General features: G+C 44.1%; 1 protein-coding gene across 4 annotated transcripts in view; it reads left to right on the top strand.

Moving 5' to 3' along the window:
• The first annotated feature begins 6,928 nt into the window (after nt 1–6,928).
• LOC143125820 (protocadherin-1-like) overlaps nt 6,929–15,340 on the top strand; it is a 19,208-nt gene continuing 10,796 nt past the window's right edge. For 2 of the 4 annotated variants that reach the window (XM_076287572.1, XM_076287574.1), the window contains exon 1: nt 6,929–7,572. Coding sequence is in view for 2 of the 4 variants with exons in the window: in XM_076287571.1 (XP_076143686.1) it covers nt 8,839–8,864 (26 nt within the window). In the remaining 2 variants the exon portion in view is untranslated. Of the gene's footprint in view, nt 7,573–8,781; nt 8,865–15,340 lie in introns of those variants that run through there. The other 2 variants (XM_076287571.1, XM_076287570.1) reach the window with 2 other exon arrangements.

Here is a 15,340-nt window from a genome sequence, read left to right as displayed (position 1 = left end):
AATCCAATGCACTGACTCTTGGGACTGCCTAAGTGATTCTTCAAACAATAAATAAATAAATACATTTCTTAGTAACAGCAGAGCACCATCTTGGTTTCACTTGCCAATTTCAACAAAAATAGTTTATTATGGGTGTGATTCAACAGGTCTTGCATGCTGTTTTGCACTAACTTGAACAAGATTGCGAGGCACTTTCACAGAAATCTAGGTCATGCAGTTTTAATGTGGACTGGTGGTGTTTTATTGATTGATATGATGTTACCCGTCTCCGATGTTATAAAAGCACAGTTTCCCTAAACAGCTCACTCCAGCTTTGGTATAATTCATTGTATTGAAATAGAATACCTCTAAAGGCTTGAGTAGCCTACAGTCTTTGATCTAATGGTTTAGTGGTGTTTGTGGTTGATAGATCAATGTTTTTCGCCCTTAACCTGTTGAAGAGTGAATTTCCTGCGGTTCCTTCTAGAATTCTATGCAAATGATCTATAGTTTCAGTCTAATCTCTGAGGGTATAAGTATAGGTATATATACTCTTTTGATCCCGTGAGGGAAATTTGGTCTCTGCATTTATCCCAATCCATGAATTAGTAAGCGCTTTCAGACATACGTGTAAGACCGGAGGTTCTGCCGATGTTAAACGGTGGGGCCGTATATCTGAACGACATAACCGGTCATATGGAAGTCCGAATTCACCCGGTGTTTATACTACTCCCCCCCTAGTATTTCCTCCGGACATTATGTAAATGTGCTGTGTCTGAACGAGAAGTAGAACATGCGGTTAAAATCACACCTAGTGAGAGGGCGTGTTGGTGACGTTTCTTTCGTGCGTCCATGTGGTTAGATCTGACTTAAATGCCAGTGTTATGATGGAGAAGCATAGTGCTGTCCAGAAAATCTCCGACCTGGAAAGATGCAGACATCACAGAGCTACTGTCCATGAGGGCATACAACATTTTGATAGAACACATGAAGGGAATGGCACGTTGTAGCCTACAACTGCATGGCAAGGCCAAACGAATTCAAAAGACTGAATCATCATAAGCAGAAGGCGCTGAAAAGGCAGTAGCATACAGCGACGTCGTTGACGACAATAACAGGAGTATTTAATAAATTGTTAGTCAACACTGTTTTCCCGTCATTGATAGCCTTAGGCAGAATTAGGCTACAGAAAAGAATACAGGTTTTTTTTTCTCTCCCGGCAGTAAAGACAGTAGATTCGTGTTTAAAATCTAAATGAAAAATAAAGGTAGGCTATAGGCTATGCATATGACCATCCAGAGGAGGCTGGTGATCTGTCAAGAATGATGAAGAAAGACACAGATGGTTTTATTGTTGCTGTACATTTTTACCACAAACACAAATTGACAACGAAACCATGGCGATCGTGGGTTACTTGCCTGCTTATTAGGCCATGCACAGCCCTGTCAGAACTCCGTGTAGCATGTATAGCCTACTGGCAGTTTTCATAGACCATCACCAACTAGTTCGCACTTTGGATATATCGTTGGATTGTGAAAAGCCCAATTTCGAATAACTACAGTACAACAGATGAGGTAGGATGCATCTTTTGCAATTAGAATTTCGTGTTGGTGAGACCTGTTGCCTATCAGTAGACATGTCATCTCGAGTTCCACGACAGCTTAGTGCCACCGAAATATGACACTGAAATCCTTTCACTATTGGAGTCGCTCAGATAGAAAACAGCTGTAATGTTAGGACACTTTTGCTGTGGAGTGGAGACGCCATAAGTTAGGTGTGGTTTTGACAATCAGAAAAGCAATATACTGAAATAGTTTAATGATGTAAAGTCAAGTGGTCTGGTGTGTGTGCGCGCAGTTTTTATTGATGAGTCGGAGTGGCAAGGGCATTATAAAACTTCTCGCTCTTAGGCCTACTCATACACCGCGCTGAAATGGCGTAGCTGTCTAAATTCAAATCATATCATGCTAGGGGAGAAATAAACCATGAAAAAACTTCACTGTTATGTTAGTATTTTGTTTGTTGCTTAAAAACGTTGTATGATGGCCTTGAAGTCTTGAGTTAGCCTACTGAATTGGCTGGTAGCCTACCATAAAGTGTGTGCATGCTCTCTCTCTCCAACGCAAACCAGATTCTGGTACATAACGTTGAAAACAGATACATGTGTTTATTCGAAGCACACATACAAATACTGTATGTGCGCACTTACGTGACTATCCTACTTCAAGTATTAGCCTACGTACAATAGATTTCTCTTCTTTAGCCTATAATGCATAGGCTACACTTTTTAAACAAAAAGCAGCTGTGACAGGCAGCGGCCGCATATATTCTGCGTCATATCTCGCAGCTTGTGAACTCTACAAGCCCCCACCCCTCACTCGACAACCACACGGAGATTCTGTAATGTGCGTGTATGTCGTTCACACATACGTCCGTATAAGGTCAGTATTAGGTCCGCAGGTTAGCATCATATCTGAATCATCCGAAGGGTAGAACCTCCGTTTGACAAACCTCCGCATGTACTCCGGAGGTTATATCTGAAAGCGCTTAGTGAAACACACACAGCGTACACACAGTGAGGTGAAGCACACACTAATCCCGGCACAGTGAGCTGCCTGCATCAACAGCGGCGCTTGGGGAGCAGTGAGGGGTTGGGTGCCTTGCTCAAGGGCACTTCAGCCGTGCCTACTGGTTGGGGTTCGAACCGGCAACCCTCCGGTTACAGGTCCGAAGTGCTAACCAGTAGGCCACGGCTGCCCCTAATTGTAATTGTCATAGTGCGGAACTCTCGGTTCGCGAACATTCTAATCACATATATTTGTGGCCGTACTCCTCAACAGGTTAAACGCTAAATACAAATCCCAGAAAGTGCAACAACAGAGTGACACCTAAGCTGTGTGTTAAATAGAGGTAGCTTATTGATTATTTATAAAGCTTTTGTAAAGCATTAATATCTGATTAGCGCACGTTATGATGGAGACTCAGCACTACCTGCTCCCATCACTGCAGGTATGAGGTGATTTAACATGGGTAAATATGCCAGGGTGTGTGTGTGTGTGTGTCTGTGTGTGTAGTTGTGTGAGTGCAAGGGGAAAGAGGATGTGTCTTTCTGTGAATGGGCATGTGTGTGGGTGTGTGTGTTTGTTCATGCTTGGCTGCCCTTGTCTATTTCTCTATTGTCTGAAGTATTCATGTATAAGTGAATGTATGGACGTGCATGCATATGTATAAATGTGTGTGTGTGTGTGTGTCAGTGTGATTAACATGCTGAATTATTCAGGCCCTTGTTGGAGTTAATAACTCTAGTATCAGGGGATCTGGTCTGCCGGTTGTTTGCAGTGTGCTTAGCTGACGGAGGTTGTTATCTGACTGGGCAGCACTATATTTGGCCTTTCTGCTTCCCTCTGATTTAAATCACTCATGGTGCACTTTCACACAGCAGAGATCACAGTCTGTACCAAGGACTTCCTCTCAATCCACACACAAATCAAACACGTGTCTTGGGGTTCTTTGTGAGCTGCATTGTGGATGTTTGTGCATACCTCATTACATACCTATGTGTGTGTGTGTGTGTGTGTGTGTGTTGCCTTTCCTGTTTGGTGCCAACCTCATGTTTAGCACATTTCTTACATGTGTTATTTTAATATGAGAGTGTTTGTTCACTTGTGTGTGTGTGTGTGTATGTATGTGTGTGTGTCTATGACTGCATACGTGTGTATGATTTTTTATTTTAGTATTTTAGTTTAGGGCCCGCCTGTGTGTGTGTGTGTGTGTGTGTGTGTGTGTGTGAGTAAGTGTGTGTGTCTGTCTGTGTGTGTGTGTGTGAGTGTGTGAGTGAGTGAGCGTCTTTGAGTTGTTCAGCCCTCATTTGCTGCCGGTCGGCGGGTCGGTCTGCAGGTACACGCCCTCATTAGCGAGGGATTAGCGCGAGCCCTTCCTGCATCATGTGGCTTTATCCGCACGCATGACTCCCGCTCCATCAGAACACTTAAGCCTGCTGTGCCGCTGCTCGGTCCCGCTGCCGAGCAACCACACGGATCTCGCCTTAAAGCAGCCACTGTGCCAGGCCCGCCGGGTCCCAAACCGAAGCAGGCATGTGCCACGGCACCTCCGACGCTCCCTAATTACGGCCCCGTTTACATCAAAGACCAGCAGGCAGCAGGGAAGTCAGCCTCTCAGCTTGCGACTGCACAAAGACCCCAATCTGGCTTTGTGAGCAAAAAAAAAGGCCTGGCGACTCCTCTGTCTCTTCCTAACCTTGTTTTTTTTTTAAAGGTCTGACTTCCTTTTCTTTTTTAGGAGCTGTGAAGAAAGGAGGTGACTCAAAACTCGGAACACTGATGTTCTATGCCTCCCTCTGCACGGCTGGTTGTCGCTAATTCTTATTTAAATGTGTCACTCATTCACAGTCAAACAGACAAGAGACAACTATTTTGCCAACGCTGCCCTCCCATCCCCCAACTCCCCCCACCTGAATGGACGGCTATCTACATGAAAAAGAAGAGTGTTGACCTCAGGTCTCAGCAGTTCATTTCTATTCTTTCATTCAATACCAACAACCCATCCCCATTTACAAATGTATAGACACTTACCTCCACAGGACACCCTGCAATCCAGAGGGCAGGCATGTGCAGACTGACAGACACTGGCACATACTGCACACACCCAAAACACACACACACACACAAACAAACAGAGAGAGAGAGAGTGAGGAAGAGAGAGAGAGAGAGAGAGAGAGAGAGAGAGAGAGAGAGAGAGAGAGAGAGGTGATGTAAACTTGTTGCCTCATCTCTTTCATCTTAGCAACATCAGGATCAACTGAACTGCAATCTCCTACACTGGCACAAAATCACAGCAAGCCAGAAAGAAAGATGGTGCTCTAACTAAAATAAGCTGCTACATGAAACTACAGGATGTCAACACACCGGTGCCATAAGCTTATACACTCTCTGCATTAACTATTCTGTCTTTCACAAAACCTCTCCTATGCTACACTTTCTTCAGCTCCTCTAATGTCATCAGCAATGCCACAAGTCCATATACAAACTCCACTCTCAGCAATGCCACAAGTCCATATAAAAACTCCACTCTCAGCAATGCCACAAGTCCATATACAAACTCCACTTTCTGCACCGGCCCTCTGTACTGCAGCTTCTGGTTAGAGCTGCTGCCTTCATCTGAACATCAGGCCAGTCAGTGTGTGGATCTGAAGCACAGAGAGGGACTTATTTGATGGCATACTGACGGAGGGTTAATTGAAATCAGTTGTATAGAAAATTAAGCCAGGCGGAGTTGGCAAAAGACTTGCTGGTCCACTGTCATCCACTCGGCCATAGAATACTGTCAAGCGTGCTACTGAAGTCAGCAAAAAAACGCATGATTGATGTGCTGAATATCCACAGATAATACAATACATGCACTACGGAACTGGCCCTTCACTGCAATTGATTTGCATTCTTGTAAATATTTAATGGCTTGTGTGGTTCATGGAGGTCACTGTAGACACACACACACAGAGACTTCATGGTGTTTTTCCTCTTTCAGCGGCAGCACTTTTCCTGGCCTTTTTTGGCTAATGGAGAAGATGCCCTGAAAATGATGTGATTGAGGAAATGGGGAAGTTAGAACAAAGTTTTTTTTTTTTTTGATTGATTCATTTTGGAAGTCTAACAAACATAATAAAAACACATTAATGTGGTCTCTCTCTCTCAATTCAATTCAATTCAATTCAAGGTTGCTTTATTAGCATGACTGTAAGTACAGTTGCCAAAGCACAATTAAAACAGCATAACAATTAGAACATTGACATTCTCTCTCTCTCTGTCTGTCTCTCTCTGTATTTGTGGTGTGTGTGTGTGTGTGTGTGTGTAGGCCTATGTGTGTGTCTGTGTGTTTACTACAAAACACAAAACAACATGGTTTTCTGACAGGTTGTAAAATATATGTATAGATAGCGTGTCCAGTGTTAGATTCCAAGGCAACGTTAACTGTTCTAAATACATAAACATACCTCAATGTGATAAAGTATACAGTAGTTACTATTGAGAAAAAATCATTTAGCTTTTCACAATGTAGATAAACAACCCTGCCCTCTCAATCAAATATCAATAATAGCTTGTTCACGCGAGTATTGGCAGAAGGGTAGGAGCTTCGATAATGACACGCTGGACCGACGCACCTAGAAGCTCCCTTTTGCGGTTTATGTTCTTCTTATGACCTGCAGGTGTCGCTGAAAGAACAATGAACACGTCCTGCTGTGCCTCACGAGCGGAGAATGCTGAACTGGAACGTCGGTTTTCACATCGCAAGACAGCGAACCATGCATATCTGGCAGCATAAAAACACACCATGGCTATTATTTGCCTCAATATAATGACTGTGTTTTTTGATCATGGAAAGCTCGACATACCAGAGCTGACAGATGAGTTACAGTTCTGCAGAGAATCCGCGCGTCACGCAGATCTCAGTCTATGATGACACTGAATGCTTATGCCTTAGACCTGTAGAGGATTCCACTTGTTTTGTCTAAATTCGAATACGAGGATGTCGACCTTAAGCCATTTGAATTAATAAATAATAACGTTCATAGCCCAAGCTGAAATATTATCTGTCTTTTTCATGAATAATGTATCTGAGATGAGAATGTGAAGTATGGTCACATCAGTCTCTTTGGTACTATGGCAAGAACATATTTTTTTTCTCGGTAAAGCCCAGTCTATACAATAAACCTAAATAAGGATGCCTACATACATTAATACTGTGTGAAGATAATATAATGTTTAATTGTGTATAACGTTACACAGAAATTGAGTCTGTTTACTGGTGGGAAGTTTACATAGATGTGCGCCGTATAGCTCCGCCTCCAAAGTGTTTCTGAATGCGTGTCTGTATGAGAGAGAAAGAGAGAGAGAGAGAGAGAGAGAGAGAGAGAGAGTCGTTTGGGAATCACTTCACTCTCACATATTCTACAAGCCGTGCAGTCGCGCAAGGTGAGCTGTGGAAAGACCATATTCAAGGGAGTCCGCAGTTGATGACTGATATACGCAAGGATTTGTTGGACATATAGCCTTATGAGAAATTCTATTTTTTATTTTTTTTCCTACGGCACCCATTGGAGACCATAGTTGACGAGAACATACTACACGGGGATGCTGTTGGTTTAGGTCATTGGTCGTGACAAATTTCGTTTAGCACGGCAACGGAATGCTGTAAGACCGGAGTCGACAGGTTCGGGGTTCCTCTCGTGAGCAGAGGGAAGAGAGGGAGCACCATAATCAGATGAGCGTCTCTGCGTTTGGCGAAGTTGCTGAGCTCCCGCAACTGACGTGAGCGGCATTTCCTAACGTTACCGACTCCAGCGGACATCTCTCTCGCGCCCGTGGTATTGGGAATAACCGCGGCACCTTGAGCAAGTGGATTTAAAAAAAAAACGTCAAGATTGTATTTTTTTATTATTATTATTGAAATCTGGATTGTCAGCCGTGGGGGGTTTGAGGGCTGAAGTGGCTGCGTTTGAAAGCGGACAAGAAGCGCGGCTTCCAGCCCGACTCGACCTTTCTGGGCTGGATTACTGAGGAGTTATCGTCTGTTAAGGTACAAAGTTCACTGAAACATAAAAGTAACCATAGCCTAATGTCTTGCTTAAATTGATCCAGTTCAGTCATTTAAAAGATTAAACACGGGCGAATAACAGCCAGTGAATAAAATGAAGTGGCAGGCGTATTTCCGACCAGTTTCATCGTTGTCTCTCTTTTCTCGTTTGCTCTTGTGTGTGTGAGTGTGTGTGTGTGTGTGTGTGTGTGTGTGTGTGTGTGAGAGAGAGAGAGGGGGGGTATATAAGCACCGATGCATAATGTGAAGAAACGTCGATAGCCTATAAAATGTCTCTTTCCGTACAACTTCACCAGAACAGTAGTTCCATATGGATCAATTGTAGAGCAGGTGCAAAGATTTGCTTGCCGTAGTCACATACTAGCATCTACTGTTGTGTGAAAGGGCTGTCCATCGTTTGTTAACTTTATTTTCACATTAATCGACCTCGATTAGAACAGATATGAGATGTGTTCCCCTATACTACTGCCATCGATACAACTACGAGAGACAAAAGGGGACCACGTAGACCGTCTACCATATCATAATTACCCACTTATCATAAAAAAAATCACTCTCTCCGTCCGCATCCTACACTGGGGAGTCCCGGACAGAGCCCTCTTCCTAAGGAGCTCCGTAGATAACATTCACATTGATTTTTCGCACTATGATTCAACCCTACTCCGTGTCTACACCTCGGCTATTTGACGGACTTCCAGTTCAGGCCATATCACAGACACAAATGTTGACAAAATAGCCCAACTTACCTCCTCCGAATCGATTCACCTGCACAAAAATGCATACAACATACGGTGAGAGATTTAGTCTGTTTAAGGTATTTTCTAGGCTATCTATCTATCTATCTATCTATCTATCTATCTATCTATCTATCTATCTATTTTCCACCACCTGTAGCTTTTTCCGGGTGTGTGGATACTTGTATTTTGGGGTTGCTACTTTACGTGCGTCGATATGTGATTTTCATACACAATTCAACACACCAGAGCTCAACAATTACAATATAATAATAATAGTAATCGATAATCGATTTGGCTGTATTCGAAGCAGTAGCCAACACAGTCTATCCCCATGTTAGACGACAACATGTCATTGAAGCGGAATGTGGTCTTTCTGGCCGCTCCTGTTCTGTCTCCAGTGTGTGAGTGCGCACGGGAAGCTGAGTCAAACCTGTTATTCAGGACTGCACCGCGAGGCTGGGAGAAACGCGCAAGAGACCTTCACCCTTTACCGGGATCTGACCACCGCCGTATGCTTGTGTCGTCCTGCACCCGATGGTGAGGCGGATGCAAAATTGATTGGACTTTTTTTTTCCAGAGAATTAGAAACGCTTGTTTTCTAAGCTGATCACCATTTGTTTTTATGGCATGGTTTGGCATCGTTTATTCAAAGCGTCAACGATAAAGACTGTAGGGTAATTATGTATGCTTTATTGTCTAAGATATATTGTGACAGATAGTCTATTTGACTGAGAACCCACTGTATTGTGGGAAACACGACAACTGCCCTTTCACATAAACGACAAATTAGCCTACGCTATTTGGGGACATGAGGATTCTAACAGCATAAGTTATTCTTAACAGATTTGCTTAGGCTACTTGACCGCTAAATATGTCCATGCAAACACACATGCCCATGTTTCCTAGCCTTGATGGAATATGAACAAACTTAGGCACACACACACACACAGACAGAGAGAGAGAAGAGAGTGAGACAGAGAGAGAGATGTCGGGAGGATGAAAGGGGAGAAAATTGAGTGAGACACATGGACATTTTGAACTTGTCGTCTTTACTAGGCGATCTGCCAGACTCTCCTTATTCCCTTACAAAATAATTTGCATGCCCGGTTTAGTACAGTTACAATACGATCGATGAAAGCTGACTGTGCAATTAAATAGAGGGTTTCTGTGTAAATGAGCGCAGTGTGTTTAATGGTAGATCTCAGACGGCGTCAAGTATTCACAGATTAATGACAACATAGCCTTTCCCCCCTATTAGTATGGCCAACGTGGTCTGGAAACTAACCTCCCAAGTAAAATAGAATGAGCTTTTGACTAGTGTGATGGGTGTTACATTATGTCCAAGTAATTGGTTAATTCAGTGAGGTCCAACCGTCGATGAGCCTGCTCCCATTCACCTCTGGGAAGGGCTCGCGAGTCAGCGCGGCGACAGCAGGTCACAGAATAATTGTATCTTGTTCAAGTCCGGGCGACTTCATCGACAAAGACGGAAGAGGTAGGACTGTGGTTCAGTGCTAAAATGAGTTAAAGTTAATGTTATTCTTGTTAGCGACAAGTTGTCTGTGAAGTTAGCACGAGAGGATGCTCTGTAGAATGTCAACGTACAACCCAAAGTAACTTGGTCTGCATTTTGCCTCGGTGCATTTACAGTCATAGCAAGCAGGGTAATTTGCCTCACCATAAAGGACATTAGCCGTTTTCGCGGATAAAATAGCATTAATATCGCCATGTTTGTAGCATTGTGCATCGACATAACATTGTAGCCTAACTGATGCCTTGAACAGCAATTAACACGTTCCAATGCTCTGAGCTTGACACGCTTTTAAAAATATATATTTTGTGTAGGCTAATCATCAGATTTTGAAAATACAACATGCAAGGATGCCATTTACCCCAGTCTCCATAGGCCTATATGTTTCTGCTTCAGTATAGCGGCCCACACAGCTTTCTCGGTCGCTGGTTTTACTCTGAACTAATCTCTGATTCTCCGGAACATTTGCTCTCTCTCGTGCTGATTTGTCGAACTGTGACGGCTATCCTCTGTGATGGTTACCGTTGGATAGGCCTAAACAGATACCACGCTATCCCATTTCTGCAATAGTTCAATATATAGGCCTAGTATGATGTTGTTCCATCTGTCTCCTGTCACTAATCCGCAGTTGTTTTTATACAAGAATGTGCTGCTCAGTTGACTGTGAAGCGTTGTAAGTAGGTAATCTTCAACCATGCTAAACAGTCCCGCTCCGAGCAACAGTGTGACCACTGCATGTTGTTCATTTTGTCATTATTTTACATGACAATCAAATTATGGAAGCCGTTCTTCAATGGTGTGAGTTCACGAGGTTCCAGCGTCAATATAGTTCTCAAGGGATTTTTGGTTGATCGAATAGTGTCTCGTTGTCATCTAGTCAGATATGTTATGCGCACCGTTGATTTGACCTGTGCATTTCTTTAATTGATATAGTTTAATCATTATTTGTTTTGAGAAAATAAATACGCATATCTATTTGATAAATGATAATGTGATGCTTTGTTTGCTTGTGGATATTATTGTGAATATCCTAACTTAAATCAGTGTTGCAAATCCCCTTTCTGCGTAGTAGCCTATCTCAAAATGGTGGCATTGTGTCCATAGGGCCTACTCTTCGCTCGTGTGCTATTTATTTCAGTGTCAAGTGCAGGACATAAATGTACTGATGTAGCGTTATATGCCTTATTTGATTATATTTATGCAGTGCAAGGCAGTGCCTCAGAGACAAGTGTGAGTAGTGGCATTAGTTCAAGCACATGGAGGTATTTTCAGTGTGAGCTCCTTGAGTGTGTGCTGTAGTAGGGAGAGTGGAGACAGGCAGGGCCAGTAGCGACTGGCTACAGCCGTTGTGGTGGCACATGCCCCGAGACAGCGGTGGCCCCAGCCTTAGCCCCAGCCCTGGCCCGGCGACAATTCACCCTCTCTGAATGAGAGGGCAGACTAATCTCACCCAACACTGGCTGAATGAAATCATTAAAGTAATCCCCTGTGTCTTGGGGAGGGGGTGTTTTAGGAGGCCCAGGGGTGTGTGTGTGTTTGTGTGTGTGTGTTTCGAGGGTGTGTGTGTGTGTGTGGGGGGCACCCATCCAGGAAAAGGTCTTTTTAATCAGACTGCTGAGACGGTCCAGCTAGGGAGTGCCAGGGCCAAGGCAGAATGGGGCAATTGTGGAGGACAATGACGCTGGTTGTGGTTTAAGGCGTGAGGCAGCGGCCGTTTGTCTGGTGTGTAGTCAGGGATGAGCATGTAGATCTGGTCCCTGGTCCCTCCGTCTACTGGTATGCTGCCTACACTGAACTAATTTACACCTTACGCACGACTCACTCTCATACAGATAGACAGACAGACAGACAGAGGTTTGGGTGGAGAGATAGATAAATGGAGATTGGGTGGAGATAAACAGATAGATAGATATAGATAGATCGATAGATAGATACAGAGAGGGGTAGCTGGGTGGTTAGAGAGACTCAGACTTGTATTTTGCTCAGTGTATTGTTGGGCCTTTTGGGCTTATCTCTGGTGTAGTGTGATTTGAAATACGTCGGTGTTTTGCAACACGGTTGTGCACTGAGGCTGGTGTGGTTTATGGGCAGCCCTTCTCATCATCGAGACGCACTCCCAGTGGAGCCTCTGCTAATGCACAGGGTGTGTCACAGGCTTGAGTGTGTGTGCCTGATGACTGATGTGTGTGTGTCTGTTATCACTGTTTTTCATTTGACTAGTCTCTCTCTCTCTCTCTCTCTCTCTCTCTCTTTCCTTCTCTCTGCTCCTCAATTGCAGGTTATAGTCTCATGAGATCATACGTTGTCTGATAAGTATCATAAATGCGGCACAGTGGACAGGAAATTGCGGCAATAACCCACATTCTCATATTTGAATAGGAGAGGTGTTTATCCTCGAGGCTTCAAGCACGGAGCCTACGGATCAGCCGTTACTCACGGCACTAAAATGTTCACTGACGCACTTTGGTCAGGGGAGCGAGTTATACATTAACCCAGGCTAGATGATATCGGCCAGGGCACTCAGAGCCAATCCTTCTCTCTGGATTGGACGAGTGCATCTCTCTCTCTCTCTCTCTCTCTCTCTCTCTCTCTCTCTCTCTCTCTCTCTCTCCTTTTTCTTTCGCCCTCCTTCTCTTTGTCTCTTGCTTGAAATGTCACACATTTGATTTAATTCTTTAATTATGCTGAACCCATTCCCTCTGACCAAGCTCCACCGCACAATCACTGGCGAATGCATGATGACCCGTGCGTTACTTTGTCACGCCGTCACCATGGTGAAGTCGGCTAGCAACATTTCTTTCTTTCAGTTGGCTGGTGACGCAACTGTGTTTTTTTTTTCAAATATACCACTCCACTTTGCCCTTTGCAATCATCTTGCTTTTTTGTCTCTGAGCTGCAACAGCAAGGGGCTGGGAAGCCAGGCTTCTGTAATATGGAATCTTGTCTGATTCTATTACTGAAGGGTTCTGTGGCCTTGTTTAAATTCCTTTCCTGTTGGAATGGAACTTTATTCGAGGCCTCTGACTTGCGATGGGTATTTCATAGGGGAAGTTAGAGGCGTCGTTTGGGAGTTAGTAAGATGATTGGCTTGCCACAGGTTCCAGTCAGAAAGACGCACAATACCGTCATACACAGATTGTGCCTCGAATCAGTAGGGGGGCTTGAGAATGATAATTAGCCTGTTAAGTCAGTTAACCTCCCTCAGAGCATAAAGGCCTCCCCCAGCCTGACACACAGACACACAGACAGGAAAGATGGAGAGAGAGAGGCCCAAACAATGATAGAACAGGACGGAACAAAAAGGAAGCAAAACAAATGAGATTTTGTAGATTTTAGGGTTGGACTGGGTGGAGACCAAATGAAAACCACAGGTGTCTGTCTGTCTGTCTCTCTTCTTGCTCGCTCTTACTTACTCTCACTCCCGTGTGAGTTAACTAAGTTAAGTCTACAGTTGGAGTTCAGTGTGTGTGTGTGTGTGTGTGTGTGTTTTTTCCCAACTTACCAGCATCATTTTTACACAAGTGGTGTTTAGTCAAAGGCCTTTTTCCCCCATTTCTGATGATAGAAACCTTTTTATTTATTTGGTGAGGTTCTCTTATTTGCCTTTTTAGATGTCCTTGATCCATGTGATGGCTCAATAGAGGTATTTGAACAGTCAAAGCCTCTCTGTCTCTCCCGCTCACTCTTTTTCACTCTTTTGGGAATAAAGCCAGCTCACAACACAGCCCATAAAGAGACAAGGAAACTGTACCTGTAGTGGTGAGCATAAATTCCTCTGGAGTATGGCAGACTCGTAAATACTGTTCTCTTCATCCCTCTCTCTCTCTCTCTCTCTCTCTCTCTCTCTCTCTCTCTACCATACCTGTAGTGGTAAGCATAGTGGTATGACAGACTCGTAAATACTGTTCTCTTCATGCCTCTCTCTCTCTCTCTCTCTCTCTCTCTCTCTCTCTCTCTCTCTCTCTCTCTCTACCATACCTGTTTGCAGTACTAATCTTCAGACTCACAGTTCATCTGTCAGCTGGAGGAGGCAGGCATCTCATCCCCGTCGATATAAAGTCAAATCCACTGGGCTATAAAACCCACCACCCAGCCAATGACTGTAGATCACCTAACACCACTTAAAAAGGAGAGAAAAAGAGATCTGAGAGAGAGAGAGAGAGAGAGAATGAATAAGAATGCACCCCTGATGGTCTATTGTTGTGTAGCCTCCTACCTGTGCAAGTATGTCAGCGGGAGGTGTGTGTGTGTGTGTGTATGTGTGTGTTTATGCGGATCTGAAAGCAGGGCTGTGCCAGGTGCCAGATGCCCGTCTCGCTCTCTTAAGCCTCCAGTGTCTTGTAAATGTTGGCATCGTTAAGGACGTGCCACTCTGGGGCACTGGAATGTGTCATTTCCATCACAATGGGCCACACTCCTGCCAAAGCTGCAAGCTTGACCACCCGGATATCACACACTTAAAAAAGATAGGCACACACACACATACAGACACACACACACACACACACACACACACACATCACACACATCACACACACATACACAAAGAGAGAGAGTCTCCTATTTTGCTGCACTCTTGGCTAACTTGTCCTTTGCTCTTGGCCTTTGATTGTACATATGCGTTTGCAAACACACACACACACACACACACACATGCTTCTTGCATCTTTCCTCATATACTCACTCACTCCTACATCGACACTTATATTTATTTTTTAGGGCTCACCCCCAAAGTTCTCATGCATTTGTAGATGGTGTGGTGACACACACACACACACACACACATGTACACACACACTTTTTGCAGCTTGCTGAGAACATTTCCTCGCTAGCGGAGTGTGGGAAAGGATGTGCTGAGTGCTACAGGCCCCCTCCGGAGTGGACAAGGCTGCTTTTCCCAGCCCAGTGTGAGGCCTCCAAAGAGAGAGAGCAGAGACCTCTGGGACAGAAAGGTCGTCAGTGGAGAGGTCTCTCCCATCCTTGACATACAGTGCCGAAGTCCAACTACTAGGCCCTAAGCCACACAGGTCAATCTTTTAACCTCGCACACTGTATGTTTGGTTAACCCAAAGGCTTTTCACCTCTCTGGAAACAAACATCTCTCTCTCTCTCTCTCTCTCTCTCTCTCTCTCTCTCTCTCTCTCTCTCTCTCTCTGTCTCTCTGTCTCTCTCAATTCCATTCAACATAAAGAGCTGTATTGGTATGACTTGTTGTCAAAGCATTTGTAATTACAGAGGTAGTGCCACCTATATATATAAAAAAAAAACAGAATATAATATCCTACAGTGTGTTGTGCAATGGCATATACGGGAGTCGCTCTCTTTCTTTCTCCCTCCATATTTATATTTGCTCGTCTTTGCTATTGTTTATTTATTATGGTGCCTGGCTGGGTTTTAATATTCTGTCCGGTAGCTCTAGCCTGTTAAATGAAAATAGAGAAGCGCGTTGCCCTGCCAGGTCACTCTCTGAGACGTCTGATGG

This window comes from Alosa pseudoharengus, unplaced genomic scaffold (genome assembly GCF_046254945.1).
Source record: "Alosa pseudoharengus isolate Yale_2024_CS ecotype anadromous, Long Island Sound unplaced genomic scaffold, YU_APseudo_1.1 YU_APseudo_1.1_scf_16, whole genome shotgun sequence".
Classification (NCBI taxonomy): Eukaryota; Metazoa; Chordata; class Actinopteri; order Clupeiformes; family Clupeidae; genus Alosa; species Alosa pseudoharengus.
This window is presented reverse-complemented; position numbering and strand designations above follow the sequence as displayed.